This window comes from Dendroctonus ponderosae, unplaced genomic scaffold (assembly GCF_020466585.1).
Source record: "Dendroctonus ponderosae isolate FM_Combo_2020 unplaced genomic scaffold, Dpon_F_20191213v2 Dpon_F_20191213_6, whole genome shotgun sequence".
Taxonomy (NCBI): domain Eukaryota; kingdom Metazoa; phylum Arthropoda; class Insecta; order Coleoptera; family Curculionidae; genus Dendroctonus; species Dendroctonus ponderosae.
Genome location: NW_026018814.1, coordinates 10381810 through 10404931, shown reverse-complemented (window position 1 = coordinate 10404931; position 23122 = coordinate 10381810). Strand labels below are relative to the sequence as shown.

The 23122-nt window shown below is 35.1% G+C and overlaps 4 protein-coding genes across 7 annotated transcripts in view; 1 reads left to right on the top strand and 3 right to left on the bottom strand.

Annotated features, from left to right (window-relative positions):
• The window catches only part of LOC109536857, a 37039-nt gene extending 19938 nt beyond the window's left edge, over positions 1-17101 (bottom strand). Inside the window, exons 1-6 of one of the 3 annotated variants that reach the window (XR_007281782.1) lie at positions 13411-17101; positions 6612-6701; positions 6326-6449; positions 5463-5651; positions 5107-5386; positions 4787-4988 (exon numbers count right to left, since the gene is read on the bottom strand). Coding sequence is in view for 1 of the 3 variants with exons in the window: in XM_019903265.2 (XP_019758824.2) it covers positions 13411-16521 (3111 nt within the window). In the remaining 2 variants the exon portion in view is untranslated. Of the gene's footprint in view, positions 1-4786; positions 4989-5106; positions 5387-5462; positions 5652-6325; positions 6450-6611; positions 6702-13410 lie in introns of those variants that run through there. The other 2 variants (XR_007281783.1, XM_019903265.2) reach the window with 2 other exon arrangements.
• LOC109536872 (tudor domain-containing protein 1) overlaps positions 1-23122 on the top strand; it is a 64686-nt gene that overhangs the window by 27126 nt on the left and 14438 nt on the right. The gene's annotated exons all lie outside the window — the stretch shown is intronic.
• LOC125504896 (titin-like) lies at positions 17753-19674 on the bottom strand. The gene has a single exon (XM_048667570.1). The coding sequence runs from the start codon at positions 19672-19674 to the stop codon at positions 17812-17814; it is 1863 nt and encodes a 620-aa protein (XP_048523527.1). The 3' UTR covers positions 17753-17811.
• On the bottom strand, positions 19944-22032 carry LOC109536854. Its single transcript, XM_019903267.2, has 2 exons — positions 21802-22032; positions 19944-21745 (listed from the first exon to the last, which is right to left on the bottom strand). The coding sequence occupies exons 1-2, from the start codon at positions 21929-21931 to the stop codon at positions 19944-19946; spliced, it is 1932 nt and encodes a 643-aa protein (XP_019758826.1). The 5' UTR covers positions 21932-22032.

Here is a 23122-nt window from a genome sequence, read left to right as displayed (position 1 = left end):
ATTACCGTTTTCAAAATTTAGGTTCCCGACTTGGTTCCTGAAATATCCTGAAAAGACAAGAAATCAACACTTTTTTAATTATCACTTATTACGTAAACTGCTTAACTTAGAAAGAAAGTTAAAATTGCCTTTGGTAGAACTTTTTGCGTTGAATTCAATAAAGTAGCACTCGTTATCATAGTCAACTTGATTTACGAGATTAAAAATAATCTTATGGTTTTTTAATTGGTAATCATAGTTGGCTGTGGGTTTTTTTCCTTAAATCCTTATTTTTGTCTGAATTTAACGATATACATAATTGTTTGTATGTTTTTCTCCTTTTGTTGCCGTAAAACTTCAAAAGAAGATAAAAAATGTGTAGTAGGCTATGGAAGCAAGAACTATATTATCACACAAAGCACAAAGCAAAAATAAAATAATGAATCGTTTAAATTAAATGTTCAAATTGACTTCCGTTTACGTCCAGGCATTTTTTGTCATCTTCACATTCAACTCGTGAGTTGTGTGAAGGTGCACCATCATGTTCAAAATATGCCAATTTTCGATACGATGCTAACGGAAAACTATTCAATATGTCTTCAAGTTCATTTGGTAAAAAGTGTAAATATCTTTGCATATTTAAATTGTGATTATAAAAGAATGAACCAATAATTTTATCACTAAAAATGCCTCACCAGACATTTACACAAAAAACAAGTTGATCTCGCCTATTTTCATTTCGAGATAATGCTTTTCATTAGCCCAGTAAACATGATTGTGTCTGTTAATTATTTCATTTTTGTTTTGGGCTTTGTGTGATAATATAGTTCTTGTTTCCATAGCCTACTACACATTTTTTTATCTTCTTTTGAAGTTTTACGGCAACGAAAGGAGAAAAACATACAAACCGTTAGATCGATAAATTCAGGAAAAAATAAGGATTTTAAAAGCCCACAGCCAACTATGATTACCATTTAAAAAAACATAATTTTATTTTTTATCTCGTAAATTAAGTTGACTATGACAACGAGTGCTAGTTTATTGAATTCAACGCAAAAAGTTCTACCAAAGACAATTTTAACTTTTTTTCTCATTTAAGTAGTTTACGAATTATATGATAATTAAAAAAGTGTTGATTTCTTGCCTTTTCAGAATATTTCAGGAACCAAGTCGCGTACATAAATTTTGAAAACGGTAATAAATAGGCAATCGAATTCTGCCCAATTTTGCTCATTTAACGGATTCTTTATCTTTAAAAATGTAGAAGTTACCCATACAAAAATTCAGAAAATGGCCACCCTGTATATATGTATATATATTCTCAAAACTTATTATTATTTGATTAACATTCCCTTTTTTTATTTTTTTCAGTATTTGAAGCGAAATTTTAGCTCAGTTAGAGGTTACGAAAATGTATAGAGCTTTTTTTTTGGTTTGTTACACTTTCAAAATTTTAATTTTACCCGGTTTTGTTAGAAATTACACTAAAACATAACAAATATCTACGATATGTGATGGCAATGCACTACAGATTTTCTTAAATAGTCTCCAAGAAATTTGTTCGAAAAATCACAAGTTCTCGATCCTTCATATAACATGTTTTGGACTCATTAATTCCAAGAAATTCCTTCTTGTTTCACATTCAATTGTCGATTTACATCTGAAGCAACTATAATTTACGTAATGTTAATGAGGAAGATTCTCATCATGCTGGTACCAAAGTGGCGCTGTTGCCTAATTTAGGTCCAGTTGTTCGAATATATTTGAGTTTAAAGCAAAATTAAGCAAATTTTTAAAAACACGTTTCCTGAACGTCCTAAACAGCTCTAATAGCCAATTTTGAATCACCCTGTATAAGTAAGAAATATATACTCTTTAATAGGCTCAAACCATTCAAATGAGTTCCTATTCAATACTAGTAAACAAATTTCGAAACTTTGGTCTATTTTACAGAAACAGAAATAAATTGCATCAACTATAAATACATATATTTTTAACAAAATAAAATAATAATAATAATAATGAAAGGCAATAGCAATCCTCAACCGCATAAAACTCGTTAAAACTTACTAATAAAATGAGAAACGCCAAATTATTTGAAACTCGATCCAAACAATTTGATTGATGTTGTAATTGTCTTCAGTTCACTCTGACAGAACTTCGGGAAACACCAAAACATAAAGCGCACCAAACCGCTAAATAAAAATCACCGTAACCGGTAAAAAACAAACAAAAATCTTCACCATGAACAATCAAATATGGACGCGGAACAAAGAAGAAACAGCAACGATCGCGTGTCGTTAGATACCTGGCAATGGTAAATACTGAAGAAGTGGTACGGCTGTGAGCAAGAGTACCAACGACCATGCAAGAACCGCGCGGAGACCGTGGTTCACCTGTCCCGATTTGTTCAACGAAAAGGATTTTAAAGTTTGAGGCATGACGCATTTTTAGTTGCACCTTTACAGTCCGTTTTTTGAGGACTTTATTATCATAACTTATAGAGAAGTTTTAATTTGTTCATAAAATTTCTTAAAATTAGTAGGTACCCAGATATGAATAAATCAAGTCTAACGGATTGTGAACTCTTTTTATGTTGTGTAAAGTATTTAGACTGTTCAGAACAGTCAATAGATAATTTAAACAAAACTACAAATTAATTTGGAAGCTTGAATGATATTTTGCCAAATTTCGAGTTCGAGTTAGATTCTTGAATAGTTTTTGGCACTTTTAGATTCTGGAAGCATTTGGTTCGAATACAGGAAATTTCAAAACGAACATTATAGAAATAATGCATAAAAACTGAACCTTTTAAGGGGCAATTGAATAGGATCATTTGGTTGCTTTCAGATCATTTTGCGTAACAGAAAGTTCCGCAACGTTGATCTAATTGTTCCTTCCGGCTAATATTTTTAGGCATGCCACAAATTTTTACATTTCTCCAATTACTAACAATCGAATATTTCCTGTTATTTACTCCAAGAAAAAAATGGGTCTAGCCTGTGAAAGGTTCGGCAAATTGTAGTTCTTAGGTACCACCTGCTGCTCTCATTAAGCGGAATAAAGACCGTAATATCAGACAAAGTTGCACTGAAGACCCCATTGCGGCAGGAAAAATGCAGTCAATATCGACCACTTTCCACTAAGTTCTCCTTATTTTTATAAAAACATTTTATTTCATTTGATGCGACTTATTAGTCCAGGACTTGGAGGTAAATCGTAAATATAATGAGATTATGTTGATGCATATACGTTTTTTGAACTTAAATACTTGAAATGACTAGAACTCACTAGAAAGCTTCGCTCTTTGCCCCCTTTTCACATATACAATCACGACTTAACAACAAAATGAGTTTTTACAGCCTGGAGTTTAACATTTATTTCATCTGTTACTTGCCAAGTGACAAGGTAAATTTTGGATGATTTTATTGATCCCAGTGTGTTTTATAAATAATAGGAGTTTCGATTTTGAGTCATCATCATGCTGTTTTAAAGATTTTTTACATTTTTTTTTGGTGGTTCAGGTTCTTTATTTTCTCAGAAATTAGTGATGCTGGAGAAAACGACTTTCCGGTGTATTTTTTTTAACACAAAATGCGTTCTATTCGTTGAATGTTTTGATTTTGAGTCAGATCATATACCTATTAAAAAAAAATAATTTGCAAGAGAATTTTGTGGTGTTCTATAAGTGAAAAAATGTTTAGATTTTGATTTTGAGATATCCTTGGGAGTTTTTATCAATTTTTTTACAATTTTATTTGTATTTTGCTTCTGTTAATGCAGGCCGGATTTTAGCAGTTTTTACTTCAAAGGCCAGTAAACCGAGCAAGTGCCTTTTGCAAGGATTTTTTATCATAGTCTGTTTCATAAGTAATAAAAGCTTCTATTTTCAGTCATCATCAGACTATTTTTAGGATTTGGAAGATCGGATTTAGGAATTGGCGATAAATTTTGTGCTTGTCTATACAGAGTTAATTTCGGCTAATTTATTTTCTCAGAAACCAGTAAATTTGGGATTAAATTTCGGGTGCATTTTATAGGACAACTTCCAATATGCGTGCGGAAAGTTTCAACTTGCATTCATCATCGGGGTATGTTCTAGATTTTTTAAATTTGCCATATAATTTTGCGGTTGTTTGTACGCGAATAAGTTTGACAGATATTTTCCCCATATCCCGAACAGTTGTAGAGTCTCCTTTATATCAGATTTGTGGCAACAAGGTTTGTTCTATATGTGAAAAACGTTTCGATTTTGACTCATCCTCAGGGAGTTTTTGTCAATTTTTATCAATTTGATTTGTTTTTTCGGTTGCTTATGCAGACCGGAGTTTCACAGTTATTTCCTTAGAAACCAGTCGAATTAGCGATTGAATTTTCTTTGACTTGGTTTAAAGCGTCGGCCGTTTTACAACTTGTTAAAGTTTTACTATACATGATTACAGAGTTAAATAGTATAATAATTTTCTTTTTTGATATTAATTTGAATTCAGTTCTGCAGCAAAAATAACTTGATTATTTAAAAAACACGCACTTACTAGATTTGTATGGTTGTAAATCTTATTGACCACTTTTGTAAAGTGTCACCAATTTATTAGTCAAAGAATCAACCTATTCTTGCCACATTTAATAAATTGGTAAATTGGTACTACATGTGTAGAAAAACACACGTATGAAGCAATAAGTTAATAAATTATACAACAATCATTCAATAAGAGCAACTTACGGAGTACAACGTAGTGCTATGATCGTAAGTGATTTTGGTTGCGAATTGAAATGTTTTCAAAATGATGAAAAATAAAAATAACCGTTCATACACTTTACCACTAGGTTTTTATTGCAAAAATATATTTGAAAATTTGATTAATTCGTTAATAGATAACAGTTAATGAGTTTAGTAGAGGATGCTCATAGTTTCCAGCAATTCATTGGTTGTACTTCCGTTAAGGTTTGTATGCTTAAAGGTTTATGCTCAGCATTAGAGCCCGTATTCTTATATCTATGTCAACATTCTGAAATAGATATTACATATTAGATTCTTAGTTGACTGTTTAAGAAGGAATTTTCAAGTTTCCACAGATTGTGCAGGTAAAAATTGTTTAATTAACTCGCACATATATGGCAACTTACATAGATGCCTCTGTTAAGTAGCTCTGGAGAAATGTACCGCCTTCTATATCCCATTCCTTCTCGTCTTTTCGGTCTTTCCTTCAGTTGTCTTTCGTGGCCGCCGATGCAAGAATAATCCTCAAATTTCTCAACATGCTCTTGGTCTAATTTGAGAGCCACAAGATTATGCTTGGCTGGAAAAAGGGTGACTCCGTCTCTATCATCCACCAAGTAAAATGGCACTTTGCCTGTTAGAACATCACGAGTTGCTTCTTTTGGAATCACTTGATGAACTCCAACACTATAAGATGTTCATGTTTGAACAGTGGGGAAATATTTTAGGTCATTTTCTGGTATTGATAACAACTAAAAGTTACCCTCTGATCAACATAGGAATTCGCTTATTTTCTACCGCTGTATCAGGATTATTTTCACTATGATTTTCTAATCCATTATTTGTCCCCGAAGTGCTTGGGCCTGCTTCACTTTGCAGATTGCGTCGAGGTCTCGGAGATTTACGTTTTTTCGGCGGACCCACAGGTATTAAAGATTCATGCATAACTGCTCTATAAAAGGAAATTTAAACGCATTGATTTAACTTCGATTGGAAAGCTTCATTGTTGGAGACACACACTTGTTAAACTGCCGTTAACTGTAATTTGTAAAGTGCAAGTAAATCTGTTAAATCAATAGTAAGTATAACTGAAGACGGTTTAAGTTAAGTCGTTTTTTTTCGAAGGATATGCTTGGAATATGTTCCCACATGAAGATGTGGTTTAGCAGAGCAGATGGTTATACCAACTGTTGTAAAAACGTAAAACCCTCAGGTGATTAAATTAAACTACTTTTGTCATACGATAGATGTTCCACTTTGCAATGTTGCTGTTGAAGAATGGGAAATAATTATTTACCGGAAAAAATTTTACAAATTTTCTGCGTCTTTAAGAATTTTAGTTTTGACAACTTATTATTGTATTAATTTGTATAATTTATATCACTATGTAACAGCTAAAAGCATGTTTAAATAAAATGTCCAATTCAAAACAATGAATAGCAAGAATAGTAATAGTATTAGAAGTTTGTTTTGCCAAAGTGTACTCAAAATAACAAATAAAATTTTGTAAAGGAGTGCAGACAATTTCCAGCACTCTTCAACATCACAACAGTCGCCTGTTATGTAGCGATAATGACTTAATATAATCATTGCATAATTAGTGAATAATTAATTAAGAAATCTCACCTCAAATTCAAATGATCAAACACTCGATGCAACCGATTTAAAATAACTGAACTATTTGAACTAAAGAAAATGTGACTTGGGACGTCAGGGCTGTAGCTGAAACTTCAGACGCCAGGATTCACAGCTACGAAAAATAGATACTTTGACTATAGATATGAGTGTATTAGGTATTGGTTGCATTTGTAATTTTTAATATATACAAATATTTGATAAAACACACATTATAGTTTGAATAAGCTAAATATTAATTTCATTAACGAAAGTCTGATGTTATTAAAATACGTACATTTACATTATCCATAGAATGTTGTTGAATATTTTTCGTCACCCTCTAACCTTTCTAAGTTTTTCACTTCACAATTTTATTTACTTCTTCCTGCAAAACAATTAAGTGTTTTGAAGCCAAATAGATAAAGACTTTCTGGGCACAACTGATTTATTTTCTAATAATAATAACCAACAACAACATTTGATTTGAAGCTTCAAACCACTCTAATAGTCTAATGTTACAATTGAATCCTAATGACGAAAATAGAATCAAAGATACTTAGCATTCTTTGGATCTTGCACAACTGATCTCAAGCCAAGAAATTGCATTGTTCATGTGATACTTTATAACAATTATATTTCTCATCCAAAACACGTAATCTGTGTAAAATTACGTCTGAATTATATTTATTGTTTTGGAGTATGTTCTAATTAGATATATGTGATGCAAACCGTCATAATTTTAGCGTTATTTTTCCTCTGCTCGTTCAAATCTGTCGATTAAATATTCCTATTTGCAGTCACAAAGTTGCATTAATTATTTTATTATGCTGCCATAAAGGTAAATATACGCCGGTACCGGAAAAACTGACCCAGTTACGAAAATAAATCTTTCATTGTACGGCCTCAATTTTTGGAACATTACAATTTTATGTACTCGAAATGTATGATTGTGTGTATTTTTGTAGCGTTTTACGAGTTTAACCAACTCCACCACAAACAAATTGGTTTTGATTAAATTGCATTTCCACTTTAACATCAGAAGTAAAACATTTCAACTTTGTTGGCTTAAATACTTGAATTATTCTCAATTGTGCCATGTTTATCGTAAAGGAACCCAGCAAGAGTTTATCACACAAAAGTTTTGGGAAAACTGAAATATTAAGGCAATGTTGGCGTCTTTTATTTGCGTCCAAAATGTTGAAATATTGCTAGAATATAGCATTTGTATTTAATCTGCAAGAAACCAGGCGGTTATTTCTTTTGAGATGTAAGCAATTCTGATTCTGATTTTTAAATGAGCAAAAGACAATTTTATTGCATGTAAAGTTAATTGAGACCAAATGGAAAAAGTCGTTGTTGTATTGTGTAAACACTAGGACCCGACCACAAGGCGGGCTTTTATACTGTCTCGATTCACTATAGATGTTATTTGCCAATAAATGTAAACACCATAAGTTCATATAAATTTTACGAACGTTTTGCAAAGGAAACAACGAACCTATTGTAACAGAAATGAATAAAGAAGATTTTTATTCAGTCCGAATCGAAAAAAAAACAACATTGGTTCTTTGCAAGCCAAAGTGATAATAATAGAAAGAACAGAGAATTTCTCTGGTTTTTTAAATATATTGGAACTGTTCGACTTTTCATGCTTACTGTTTAATTTTTGTAAACCCATACTTGATCAATTATTAAACAAGACGAACGATTGCGATTACGTTACAATTATTTTAGCTGTACAGCTACTCATAAAATTTACTAAAATTCTCTTTAAGTAAGTAATTGCAAAGTTTTCATTTCACAGCTTCAAATTTTCTTCTATTAGACGCAAAGATCCATTTTGCATATTATCATCCAAATGAGAAGATGAATAATATTTTAAATTTTACATTGATCAATAGAGTTGAAATAAACAGCAGACATACAAACACGTACTTTCTCTCATTCCAGCACTTTTCATTTTTAGTCTTTTTTCAAAAGCTTCTGAACTCATGCATTACAGGCGCGTTTCAGTTGCACTTTAAAAATACATTTTTCTCTCGTGGTTTACATTTTGGAGAATGGATGACAACATGTATTATTAGATAGGTGTTTATCACGAGGATTTACCTGCAGAATATAAACACATTTTTGGAGCTCTGCCTAATTGAGATGAATTATTCATAAAAATCACCTTCACCTTTACAGTATCGTTCAATTCGAAGTAGAACTAACTTATATTATTATTGCGAAATGGCAATCATCACTTTTGCCAGGATCAAAATTTTCAGATATTGAAAAATTTATATAAAGAAGATACAAGGTGGTCCAATTTTTAACCCTCCAACTTAAATTAGACGACAGTTAGTCAAATTTGAAGAAGAGTTAAGATCTCGAGAGACCCATGGCTTCGGAAATTTACATTACCGCAAATGTTTTTTGCACACAAAATCGAAAAATGAGGTTTTGATTTTTTTTTAATTGTTTTTTAAACCCGTTTAGTCGTTCTTAAAGCTCTACGCACTGATATTAAATTTAACAAAAGCGCTTTTAGTTTATGAGATATCGGCACTTGTGTCTTGTTTAATGCCAATTATATGTAGCTTCGCTGTTTTAAATTTTAGTGATTTGAATTAGGTAAATACGACATGTTATTGACGTTCGAAATATAGAAAGCACTGTATGGCTGCATCTGTTTTACTATTCCTAAATTGCTGCTGTTAATATGTATATTGAAATATTTTATTGCGTCTTATTTGCGTTCAAAATTTCTAAATATTTTTTGGCTGGTCTTTCAAAATTGGTATTTACTATTAGATTAGAAAGGAGAAATAAATTAGTGAAAGCTAAAAAGAAATTAGCATGTTTCATCTTTTTTATTTTTTTCTGATCAGAATCGAATTTCGCACAACTATAATAAACAAGGAATTTAAAAATAATTTCCGTTTTAAACGAACATTCATAAATTTAAAAAATCTGTAATTATCTATCTATAATCTGGAAATTAAAGTGAAACGCATTTTTTATTTGTACACGATTTTAATATTATTGTAGAAGGATAATGAACACGTATGAGAAGGAATGTAGTACAGGGAATGCTAAAAACACAAAAATTAACAGAAAAGCAAAGTAGCTTAGATTAAAACACATAAAAAAATTTCGAGGCGTTAGCAATCGCAATCATTAGAGTTGTTATTTGGTCTGAAAATTTTAAATAAAAAAACTATGTATTTCAGCAAAATCTCACAAACCGCGTTAATTCAGAATTAAATGTAGAATTGTAAAATACATTTTCTATGCTGATAAACCATTGGCGTGCACAGCTTCTTCGCCTGAAAAGTATAAAATCTTACATGAAACGTTGCCTCGGGCAATCCAACGGTTTCTATTTTAAAATCAGCTTTATTTTAGCAATAAATCGAATAGAGCTTTTTTGAGCCCAACGGCATCTAGATTAGGAATTGGTTTTTCTGCTAAGAAAATAAAGGGCATAGTTTTTCCGCCTGGAAAGTATCAAATCTTAGATAAAGCCTTAATTGTCTCGGTCTATTCAACGATTTTCATTTATTTAATCAGAAACTGTCTATTTTAGTGAAAAAAACCTGAAAGATATTTTTTTATTTTTTATAGTCTCCTTGTAGAATTATCAAACTTGTTGTTTGAAGCAAAACATTGTCGTGCACCGTTTTTCTGCGTAGAAATTTTCCATTCTTAAAAAAAGCATTTGTTAACTAAAGTCAGTTATTTCATTGGCAGTATTGTGGCTTCGAAGTTCCGTCTTTTTTTTTAGTGCTGGTTTTCATCAGTAAATGAAAATACCGAAAAAAAAACACAACCTTTCAGGTCAAAATAACCTTTCTCCCAACCCCGGACTCACCTTTCTCGTGGCGATTCCCAAAATACTCCAGAAAATGCTCGCGTGGGTTTCTGGATGACATGGTGCGTCTCGTTTATTTTGTATGTATGATGATTAATGTCCACTATGTAGTCGATAAATTCCTGGCAAATTTTCTTCACGGTTTGTTTACAAAATAAACATGGAATACATGTTATACACAGGAACCCACGGTGAAAGATGCACGCTCATCTCGTTTTCAGTTCATAGGGGCTTGGACTTGTATTGCAAATCGTCGGAAATGTTGCGGAAGAAAATAAAATTTTATGCATTTATGTCGGTTTTAGCCTGGTTTATTTGTGGCGTTAATTGTTTTAATTTTTTTCTTAAATCAGTTGAAAAAACGATGAGTTTTAAGAGATTGTGTTCAAATTCAGCGCGGCCTTCTGCCTTCCTACTCTAAATTATATGGTAACTAAACGATGAAGAAAAAGTTATTAAACTACTAAAATATTGTTTTATTGTAACTATGAATACATTTAGCAACTCATTATCAGAACCGGAATTATTCATTATTGCCTCGTGATTGGGATTAGAAATTTGCGTAACTCACTTTTGCATAAACACGTTTATTTTTTAGCTTTTACCATCAGCGGCCAGGTACTGCAAAGTCTTAATTCTGACATGTTTCGAGTAGCATCCCAGTTCTTTTTCACGCTTAAGTGTAATGCAAATCTCACTTTCTCTCTAATGGCTAACGAATATTTACAAGTTTGTAAAAGTATATTATGCCACTCTAATGCAAGTTGCTGGTTGGGAAATTAGATTTTTTTCTGATCCACAATCACTTGACCTTTAAGTGAATAATTGTACTTCATAAGTGGATGTCCATGTTTTTTCTGTTAAATTTCCTTTAGTCGATTATAGAAAAAAAATTACTTATTTCAACATTTCTCAAGTGTGGGACAGAGTTAAAAGTGCGGGAGTACCTACGGTTAAAACTCAGCTACTCTGTACTTCTACGATATTTTGACTTACATGAAAATATAGACGGTCTCAATATTAGAAAAAATATTGCAGAAAGAACTGCAAGAAAGTCCCAAGCAACACGCCCCGACAACGCTATTGTCCGAACGTTTTGGACGCCTCCTATTTTAACCATAGGTACTTTTATCAACGGCCTGCGATTTTATTTACATGTGTTTTCTAAACCATTTTTGGAACATTTTCAAAGTGTTTGGTGTTTATTTTCGCTGTCGCTTGTTTTATTGGACTTATGCTTAAATCATTGTCAAAAAATTTACTTTCAGTTTCTGCCTTTTCGTTTAAAAAATTCTGTTTATTATCAACAGATGAACAAACCATTTAAAAAGGGAAATGTTGATAGCAGATATTAAAAGGGCAAATATTACAGCTTTGATTTAATTATATTAAATCAAATTATATTATATTTTATAAATGTAAACAAGATGAACAGAATCATACATAATCATGGGCCAACGGCTGGGTTTTCCCGCAATTATAATTTTTTAAAATTATTTTATTGTTTTAACCTTTCAATGTAAGCAAAAACCAAAAACAAAATATGTATATTGTATACTGAGTTTAACCTGTTTCTGATGTATATATTCAAGAATCAAGTCGTCCTTGAAATGACATTGAAACAACATTTATCTTTCAATAGTCCATCTCCCTTTAATTTCTATCTCCCCTCCCATTAGAAATCCGGTTTGGAATGCAGACCAGAATGCCAAGAATTTCAAGAATCGGACCGACGCATTCGTYGGATCTGCGCGACCTTGTCACGAATGTCAAGAATTTTTACGMGCGGAGTCGCCGTAGTACGGCATTCTTCGGGACACCCTTGTTCTTATTGGTCGGATGCCCCCATTGATGTTTAAAGGCCCATTCTTAAGCATGTGACCATGCGTAGTAGTGAGTAGTCTGTGCATGTGGCTTTGGGATGTCTTTGAGGTTATCTCGACGATCGCTTGTCTTTGTCTATGTCAGCAATTTCGAACGATATTGTTTTTTAAGTGTAGTTTTTGCTTCACTTTTATCTATAGTTTTATCAATTATTGGCACAATTAATTGGTGGTGACCCGTAAAAAGGTAAGTAGGACCAATAGAAAACCATTATAGCAAAGGGTTTCGGTTTAATACAATCTTTTCTGCAGTCAATTCGTTTTCAGAGGGAAAAGTAAGGTTAGTTTTACTTATGCGTTGGCCAGATATCTTTACATTATGTGTATTTGGTTTAAGTATACTTTTATTTCAGGAAACCAACTGTTAATAAAAATAGATTACAGTTATATTAAAACATATAACAGGAAATAAAGTAAACTACTTAAATGTTTGTCTTAGGTGTCACGAAATGCTTGCTACATATACATATTTTGTAATCAAATAATAATATAATAATAAGTAATAAAGCCATTGAAATTTAACAATTAAGATTAATTTAATAAACTTTCATTTATAGAATTGAGTTTTTATTATGCAATTATTCTTCATGTCAAAGTTTTTGAAAATAAAGTTGGTTTCGAGTAGAGCATTCAAAACTGCAAGTTTTTACCCAATTTTCCCAACCGTCTTCGTATCTGCTGTAGATTCCAAGATTCCTGTACCAGTAATTGAAAAAATCTCACCCTGTATAGATTTGATAACTTCGCAACTAATTTGGCATGCAAATTCGAGAAAATTGCTTGAAGTTCGAATTGGGTATTTTATTTAAATTATATCTAAAAAGTCTGAAAAGCTTTAAACCTTTCCGCAATCTGCGTCTAAGCAAATCTTCAAAAATGTAAGTGACTATTTCAAATTCCGTTCAGTTTTTCGATTATTTAAATTATTTATTGTTAAAACAAGAAAAATTATACGGAACACAAAACTATTAACAGAAGACTACCTTGAGAGAATGAAATATTCATTTAAAACACGTCGTGGAGAAAATTATTTGAGAATGACGCCGCACAAATTTATACAGTGCATACTTAATACAACTGGTATAATAAAATAAATGAAACATTTTCCAAACTGTATGTTGGAATTTATATTTTTAATGCTTAAACTACCATGAGTGAAAAAACTCGCTACTTACTGCGCCGATTGCAACAAAGTAAAAACTGCATCAATACAAGACCATGCCCCAACCCGAAACCCCCAACCATTCCTTTCAGCTTCAACACACATAACATACAGTTTTAATTACAACACGAAATATTACTCGCTATCATGCAGCCTTTCTAGTGTTATTTAAAATTTTTCTCAACTTTCTTACGTTCGATTTGGCCTGCAAATAGTGTCTCGCTTCATCCTTGTTAAGGTCGATTGATTTTGATCTTTCGCGCACCCCACTCAAATAGTCCTCGATCCTCCTTTCCCGATTTTTGTTGACATTTATCGACGAAAGCATGTGCATTGGTTTAAAGTTTGTCACTCCCGATTCGTCAATGAGGATATAAGGCACTCTTCCGGCTAATACTCCTCGCGCTGATTCTTTGGGAACTACCGCTTGAAGGTTGCCTCTTGTGATGAGCACTGGTACGTCCAGCCTCATTTTGCGCATTAGAAAGTCTTCAATTGCCAGTAGATTTTGTCTTTTCATCAAGTCGTATGGTATGTCTCTGGAGTTCCGCAAAGGAGACATCTCGGATATTACAATGGCACTCTCCCGGATTAATTGCCTGATTCGGGGATCTGACTTTGCACACTCAGGATTCTTCTTGATTCTGCTGATTGCTGTTTTCAAAGAGTAGTCTTTTTCAGCTAGTTGTCGGATTATGGTCATTCTTTTGAGCATTTCAATGGAAGAATCCTCCAAATTGTTCAACGTAGTTTTCGGCTTTGAAAGATTCTCCACAACATCATCCTGCTCCAAGGCTTTAGCAAAGCTCAATGCTTCCTCGATGAACTCGAGCACCGTGCTTTCTTTTCTTCCTAACAACTCTTCGAAGTTACTGCTCATTAAAGCTCTAACCGTGATCACAATGCTGTCTTGAAGCGCCTCTAGTGCTATTTCTTCCGAGGTTGCATTCTTCATTCTTAATTTCACGTTTTCGCTTAAATCTTTAACTATTTCCGGGCAGAGCTTGGCCAGCTTAGTGAATGAAACATTCATTACTGTACCATCCTCAATAATCCGATCCAGATACTTCAGACAGTCCTGCAAAGTTAAGTCTTCAGTGCTCAGGTTTTTCAAACATGCCACTTTAGTGTGCGAAATGTCTTGAATTAGTTGCTTGAGAACGGCATCGCATACCTCCAACCGATCAAATGAGGTGTCTAATAACTTAAAAAGTTCTGTAAGCAAAGTGGGGTCTTTTTTAAGACTGTCCTCGATTATTTCCACTACTGAGTGCAAAGCTAAAATCTGATCTCTGGGTCTGTTTTTGTATACATCACATGCCGCCACTAGGGCCGTTTTAAACAGAATTTTAAGCTTCGTAGAGGATTTGTTGAATTTCAAATCAGTGTCTGTCGGTTTAATGTTAACATCCAAATTAATATTCTCGAGTCTTATGCTATTTTTGTCTCTAAATGCCGCTGACCTCCTAGTAATGGCTATAAGAATTTCTGCTAGTCTATTAATACTTTCTTTTTCATCTGTTATTTTCGCTGCCGCTTCGCATGCATCGCTATCGTTAACGTACGATACCAGATTATTTTCGGACATCATGCTGAGCTTTCTAAGCTCGTCTAGCTTGAGTTTCAGCAGCCGCTTTTTCTCCTCTAAAGAGTTTACTAGGTCATTCATTCCATCGTCTTGCAAAATTAACTTCAGTTTCTCCAGTTCTTGGCGTTGCTGTTCGTGCTTTAATCGAATGGCTTCTATATCCAAGTCCTCCAGCTCTGAGTTGTTGAGTTCATCGGATGTAGATGTTTCGTCAGTGGAAATATCGGAATCTTCACCATCCAGTAAAGGATTTTGATTATCAGCATTTGCCACGATTATTTCGATGTTTTCAAAATTGTGCAGCCCACTTTCTTTCATGATGTCTTCGATGACTCCTTTCAAACATTCATCTTCATTATTCTCTTCTTCCGGTACCACACTAATGATTCTTAAAAGCTTTCTTCGCCTTTTTTGCCGTTGCTCTTCGGGTTCTGGGGGTGGGCGTTCCTCCGAGTCAGTGGCAAATGTTAACTGGCCACCTGATGTTATCGTTGATTGGGATGGTAAAAATAGAGGATCTTTTTCCTCGTCGCCCATTATTAATCCGTTGACCAGAGTGGGTTTATTGTCGATATTAATGGTGATTCCAGGGGCGTATTCGTCGCCGAATTCATTTTGCACGGTTTGTCCAGGCACAAAAACATCCCCTTCTTCAGTATGAACCATTTGGCCGCTTACAAAGCACTGCTTTCCTGAAGGCAATACCACCATAGCGCCTGAAACAGTTCTCTTTTCAGTCGATTCGTTTTCTTCAGTTTCGATTTCGGTCAATGTCGCCGTTCCAAGACTTTTAATAATATCGGGTATATCTTTAAGCGTTGGGAGCTGACTGAGCAAGTCTTCTCGTTGGGCAAGCGTCTCGTTGACGTTCTTCGTGGCTTCTAAGTTAGCAATTTCCATCGGAATCGGATTTTCTGTAACCGGTTCTTCTATATCATCAATAACTTTTTTGGCGTCTTCTTCAAACTTCTTCCAGTCAAACTTGCGCATTATTTGCTTCATCATTTCTTTGAAAGCTTTGGTGCCTTCCCATTTGTGTTTCTTGCGTCTCTTCATGATCTTTTTCAGCTCTTCTTCCCACTTCTCTTCTTGCATTTCCTTATCTTCGAATAATTTGGCTAAGCTCATGGTGTATTTCCCGTGATGGTGAAACTTTTCCTCTGCTTCTGAAGTTGCACCTTCGCCGCAATAAAGAGTCTCGCCATTTTGCTCGTAATATTGAATTTCAATTGGCACTTTTTTGAAATCCTTGGTTTTTACGAGAATTTTATCATTTTTCTGAGACACCAACACATCGATAATGTCGCCATCGCGGACGGCCAATTCAAAAGCTGCTTGGACGACTATATTGTATTTTTTGTCTTCCACGGTATATACGTACATACCTTCCCCTTGCTTGCTGTCCAAAATTTTTTGCAGCCTTTTTTGATTTTCGTTTTCCGGATCAAAAGTTGGGGTCATGTATGTATAGTCATCCATTTTCTTATGTTCTTTGCTGCCATAGTTCTTTGATTTCTTTGAGCGCTTATTTCTGTGATTTTTAAGCGCCGGAATATAGTGCTGATATTTAGCTCCAAGTAGCCATTTACCTGTAATCCTGAGTGTGCGTAAGGCATCTTTGGGAGTCAGCGGCTTCAAAAGCGGCAGATAAAAATTCCTCGTAAATATCTTGCTGGCTCCGGTAATTTTGCAGAAAGAAAGTACATAGTTCACCATTTTACAGATTTTTATTTAACACTTTCTCGTTGATTATTACAGTTTATTTGAATTTACACGTTTATTTATAAAATATTTAACTATGCGACTAACATTGTCTAAGACACGAGAAAAATGACACTAATATACAAGGCGAGTAAAACCAATGAAATTAGACAGGCACACTTTTACAAATAGAAGCAAAAAAAATGGTCGTTCGTCGAATGTCGTCGGTCGGAGAGATAAAGCGGATTTCGACGCGTTGACGCTCCCGACGCTTAAGCGAAACTGGCGTCTAAAATCGGGATGCACGTGGAAGATCCCTAATTACCCCTTCTTCTCTTTTGCCAGTTTTCTCTGCAAAAAATAGATATACTTGAAAATTATGGGTATTAACGTATATTGCCCAATCTTTGCGATCTCTGGTTTTTGGTGTTGATAGATGTTCAGATGAGAGTAGCAATTCCAAAATTTTAAAAATATTATTCCATTTAACAAACACTGGTTGGTCAAGAATATTTTAAGCCGTTTTAAATCAGGTAAATGGGCATAAAAATATATCAACAATTGACTTTTGTTAGGATGGAAACTGATGGTTTTATAATTATTATCTTTCGATCTTTCTTTCGATCGAAAAAGCGCTTCACATTTTACAGCTGTGATTGCGTGATAGTGATAGATTAACATTGACATTTCATAATTATTCTTCTGGAATTTAATTGAAACCTTGAAATCCTGGCAGAAATTATATAATTTCTTTATTCAGATCTAACATCTTAATCAGACAATATTTATTAAAAGAAAGGATAGGCGACACAAAGAAACCGCAAATATAATATAAATTTTTCTGCTGGAAATAACTTTGGAAGTCGTGGTGTGCTAATAATACTATTATTTGAATGCAAAATGATATCAGTCTTTTAACACATTAACAAGAAAGTAGATTTAAACATATGAATCTCAAACCCGAAATCGTTTCGAGTGGTTTAAAAATCAGCGCTTTTAAATCCTACTGGCTCGTATGTATATGTATGTTCTTGCAAATTTAAACAAGTAAATGAACGAGTGAAAAGTGTACTGAAACATAACATTGTTACAAAATATGTCTAGGATTCCTGAACTGTTAAATGAATGCCTTGTATATCATGCCTCGTCTGAATAAAAAAATCTATTGCTAAGTTATATGGATATGAAAAGTTGATATTTAATAGCCAGACCATTCCAAAATTAAATCCAACAGAAAGCTACTTACAAGAATGCAACATAAAGAACGATATTCCTAGCATACGGAACAAGAACAAAAATATTGGTTTAATGCCTTCTGCCAAACTGAAACTCGCTGGCATATGAATTTAAAACCTTCTGGTACTTCAACATTCTAGTTTGGCTTTTGGCTTTCTCTAAAATCTCTTTGGTCTTGTCATCATCAAAGAATGTTCCCTTCTTAATGCTAAGTTCCAATTCTTCTAGTTTGGCACTTTTCTTAACTGGTTGAACGGGTTCGTATTTAGGAGGCTTTTCTATCTTAAAATCTTTGCATTTCTTTCGAATGTCCATGCGAAGTTTCATTACTTTTGACTCCTCTTTCAGTATTTTTTCTTCCATTCGTTCTTTCATTCGCTTCTTTTCTTCTTCTTCTCTCAGTCTCCGTTGCTCTTCCAGATATATTAATGGATCATCAACAGGTTGCCTTTGAGGCCTGAATGCGTCCCTAGGTGGAGATGGTTCTTTGGGCTTCATTTCAAATTGAGGACGTTTCTTCACTCGTTCTTTAACTGGTTCTGGTTCTTCGAATGTACGACGCTTTATGACAATATCTTCATCCCTAATAACGCGCGGCTTTGGTTTCGGAGCTGGAGGGGGACTGGGTGTTAACTCTCTACGACGTCTAGCTGGTGGGAGGTCCTCCTCAGTGGCCTCGAACTTTAGCTGACCTTCACCTGTAATTGTGGACTCCCCTGGCAAAAACATGGGCTGACTTTCCTCTTCTCCCATAACAAGGCCAGGAATAAGGGTTGGCTCGCCGTCCATAAGCACCGTTATACCTGGAGTATATTCGGAATTGCCATCTTCGTCTTCCACTGTTTGTCCGGGAACAAATATTTCTTCTTCGTCAGTTTTCACGAGCTGTCCAGGAACAAAACAAGATCGTCCCTCGGGTATTTGGACTCTGGCCCCAGACACATTCAGCATTTCATCCATTTCCCCAGATTCTAAATTTTTAATAACCTTAGGTACTTCCAGCATAGTAGGTAATTGCTCCAATACTTCTTGTCCTCCTGCTTTCAATTTTTCGTTTACATGTTTAGTTTTCTCCATGTCATCGACCTCCATTGGAATATCTTCTTCTTCGACAGTTTCCTCTTGTTCTTCCACAATTTGTTTAGTGTCTTCTTCGAATTTGTCCCAGTCCATATTTTCTAAACATCCATTCATCATAGCTTTCCAGTCTAGATTGTCTTCACCCTTGACTTTCTTCTTGCGTTTGTTTGCCAAACGCATCATTTCTAGTTCCCATTCTTCAACACCTGATTCTTTAGCTTCAAACAATTTGGCTATAGAAAATGTTTCTTTTCCATGATGATGCTCTTTCTCAGTTACTTCCTTCGTCCAGCCGGAGCCACGGTAGAGTGTTACATGGTCGTTAAGTGGAGCAATAGGAACAGTAACTTTGAGGCCGTTGGCTAACTTGACGACAATTTTCTCACTGCGCTGTGCTATTGTTATATCAATTATGTCTTTGTCTTTGATGGCTTTTTCCATTTGATAGTTGATAACGAGTATGCATCCCTTATCGATAATTTCATACACATAATGCTGTCCACGACCTTTAGGTTTCCGGGCAAGAATGTTTTGAAGCGCCGGATGTCCATCCATGTTCTCGTCCAAGAAGGGTTCCACATAACGGTAGTTTTCATTTCGTTTGATTTTCTTTTTAATAACTGGTACGCCTTTGCCCCGCTTTTTCTTCTCAGCCAATTTCTCATCATGGGGCTTCAGCACCGGAATGTAATGTTCGATTCTACTTCCCAAAACGTTTTCGCCGGTAATAATTTTTCTTCGTAAAGCATCTTTAGGCGACAACGGCTTCAATAGAGGAAGGTAATAGTTTCGCTGAAAGAGCTTACTGGCGCGAGTGATTTTGCACAGGGAAATTTTTACATTGATCGGCATGGCGAACGAACCTTTCTTGCAGTTTGGATGCTTCTATTTGTAGAGTATTATATAAAGAATGACATTTGAACACAACATCTAAGTTAAACTACTGGATCGAATTAGCTTCGCGTACATCGAGTCGAGCAGCGGACGATTGACAATGAACTAGAAATTAAAAAGACTGCAAAGCGCCGCGACTGAAGAATGCAAGTAATCTTGAATCCGTGCCCGACCCGATAACCGATATCTTAATGCGATCGATTGTCTGTCCAAATTGGGCACCACAATTAATAGACGGATTTCCAGATACGATGACGCATAATCCCCACCGTATCGAAGGTATTTCTATATTGGTATGTGTCCAACCAATGGAACTGACCGGTGTATTCCTTGGTCAAGTACTTTTTATAATCAACGTCGAAGAACTTTCCTCTTTTGATGCTTTTCTCGAATTCACGCAATTTTTCGCTTTTTCTCACCGGTTCTAGAGGTTCATATTTTGGAGGTGGAGGTCTACTGTCTACTAATTTCTTCACTTTTAGCTTTATTTCGCGGCGTTGTTTATCGACCTTTGCTTCCTCCTTGCCCGATTTCTCTTTGAAAGCTTCAACTCGTTCCTTTTCCTGTTCTAAAAAGTCTTTTTCGAACGTTGGAGTTTGAAGATCGAAAATCTTTGCATCTATTATGGTTTTGCGTCGAACCGGATCAGGGGTTTCTTCTGTTTTTATCACGACCGGGGCTACTTTTTTCGGACCACGCACACGATGTTTGGGACCCATATTTTCCGTATTGAACTCGCGCTTAGGTCGCTCGTAAGTGAGCTCTTTCCTTTCCCGTTTTGGGGGCGGTCTCTGTTCGACCTCCTCTTCTTCACTATTCTGATCCTCTTCCAACTCAACTTCTTCCACCTCCTTCTCCTCGGGGGGCGGAGTTGGCGGATGTGGAATGATGTCGTCTTCTGTCGCGGCGAACTGTAATTCGCCAGCCTCTGTAATAGTTGATTCTCCTGGCAAGAACATGGATTTGTCGGGATCGTTGCCCATTACCAAGCCGGGAATTAGAGTGGGCTCGTTATCTAATAATACCGTAAAGCCAGGTGTGTACTCCTTATCACCTGACTCGTTTACAACAGTTTGTCCGGGCACAAATAACTCGCCGTCCTCTGATGTCACCATTTGACCTGGGACAAATCGGTCACTGCCGGCAGACAAGCTGACCCGTGCCCCGGAAATATTTGCAATTTCTGTAAATTCACTTTGGTCCTTCATGACTTTAAGGATTTGCGGAATCTCGGGCATCGTTGGTAAAAGAGACATTATTTCGTCACCTGCCGCCTTTAGCTTTTCATTTACATCGCATGTTTTTTCTATGTCATCCAGTTGCATGGAAATTGGTTCGTCGTCTACCGGATCATTTGATTCGGCAACGATTTGTTTGGATTCTTCTTCAAACGCATCCCAATCCATGTTGTTTACTGTGGAATTTAACATATCCTTCCAATCCCTGGAGTCTTCTCCTTTCATTTTCTTTTTCCGCTTGTTGGCCATCCGCATCATTTCCAGCTCCCATTCTTCTATTCCCGCCTCTTTCGCTTCGAACAATTGAGCAATGGAGAATGTCTCCCGTCCGTGATGATGGTATTCCTCAATGTCTTTGCGGGTCCATCCTTCTCCTCGGTAGAATGGCGCGTGGCCATTGTAAGGGCAAAGGGGCATTACCACCTTAGTTCCGTCTCTCATTTTCACCAGTATTTTCTCGTGTCTTTGTGCAATTACGATATCAACGATATCTTTGTCTCTAATAGCTTTCTCCATTTGATAAGTCAGGACCAGGGTACACTTTTTCTCGGGGATATAATAAGTGTAACATTGGCCGCGACCCTTTGGTTTTCGTATAATCAAATTTTCAAGTTTCGGATGATTTTCCATCATGTCATCGAAAAAGGGCATCACGTATTTCATCGATTCCTTTTTCCGTTGTCGTTTTTTGCCTTTCCCCTTAGGCATATGTCTTCTTCTTTGCACCCGACAGGCGTACTCTTCCAAAACTGGAATCCAATGCTCAATTGCCTTGACCAAGACATCTTTACCTGAAATAATGCAAAAGTTAGAAACACATTCCAATTATTAGTAGAAATTAACTTGCCAGTTATGATGTGTATCCGAAGTGCGTCTTTTGGTGATAGGGGCTTGAGCAATGGAAGGAAGAAATTTCTCTGAAATAGTTTACTCTGTCTTGTGATGTTACACAGCTGTATCATTACATTGAAAGGCATTTTGGCGGAATTTGGGAAACTACGCGAAAATAGAAGAAGTACTTTTTACAACACCGACAAAGAGTGTATCCCTAAGAGGTTAGGACTGTTGTTCGGCCACTACTGACCTAGATATTGTACGGAAAAAGTGGGGCAAGCTATTATTGACCTATTTTTAATACTGATTCACATTTGGCTAATTGATGTTGGCTGAGTGAAGCCCTTCGACATTTTGAGCTCCACGTGAAAACTTTACGCGCATAAAAAAATAAACGTGTAATGATTCTGAACTTTACACCATGTCATATATTTTTTTAAGCGGTATATTTTACAACTGATATAAATTCGAGTTAAGAAAAAGGCTTGTTAAGGCTAAACTCGAAAAGCGGTTTTTGTTTAAGCTTAAGTAACTGAAGTGAATGTTGCACTTTAATTACACAACTCCTTTTGAGGAATCAATTGTGTCACCTATTTAACGCCTTATTGAAAAACTCAACAATAAACACCTGCGACATTTACAGCTCTGCTTCATAGTGCAACTCAAAATGTCACGGTGTTAGTGAGCAAATTTATTTTTGAGATCGTAATTATAGCTAAGTGTTATGTGATTAGTATTAGAATACCTATCATCGGATTCCTCGATTGGAATGAAATCAATTAACATTTAGCTTTATTTACTGAGTAGGCTATTATACGTATACAGGGTGATTTGATTAGAATTGGTTCGGGGTATCTTTGAAATGAAAGAACTACTGCTACGTGTGAAAATGAGATTTATGAGCCTAACATGACAAATGTTAAAAGTTTGTACAATAGATTGCTTATCCAGTGCGTTTTTATTAACGCACAACATGTTTAGTGGCAGTTCATTCTATTACAAGAAAATATTCGAAATTCTTTCTTGTCATTTTTTGAGTGATCCATATTTTATATATACAGGGTTGCTCATTAGTGCGTCAAAGTGCGATATCTCAGTAAATATGAAGTTTACAAGAAAATTCGTCCAACGAAAATTTTTCACGTTTAAAAGGTTCACATTCTAAAATTACTTTCCAGTATACAGGGTGCATCATAAACGTGTGGTAGTTACCAACTCTGGTTTTTTAAATGAAACCCACCCTTTTTTTTGTTATTTTCAGATTGGCCGTTCAATTTTAATTTATGTTTGTTTCAACCGTTTTACCTGAAAAATTTACGATTTCCGAGTTATTC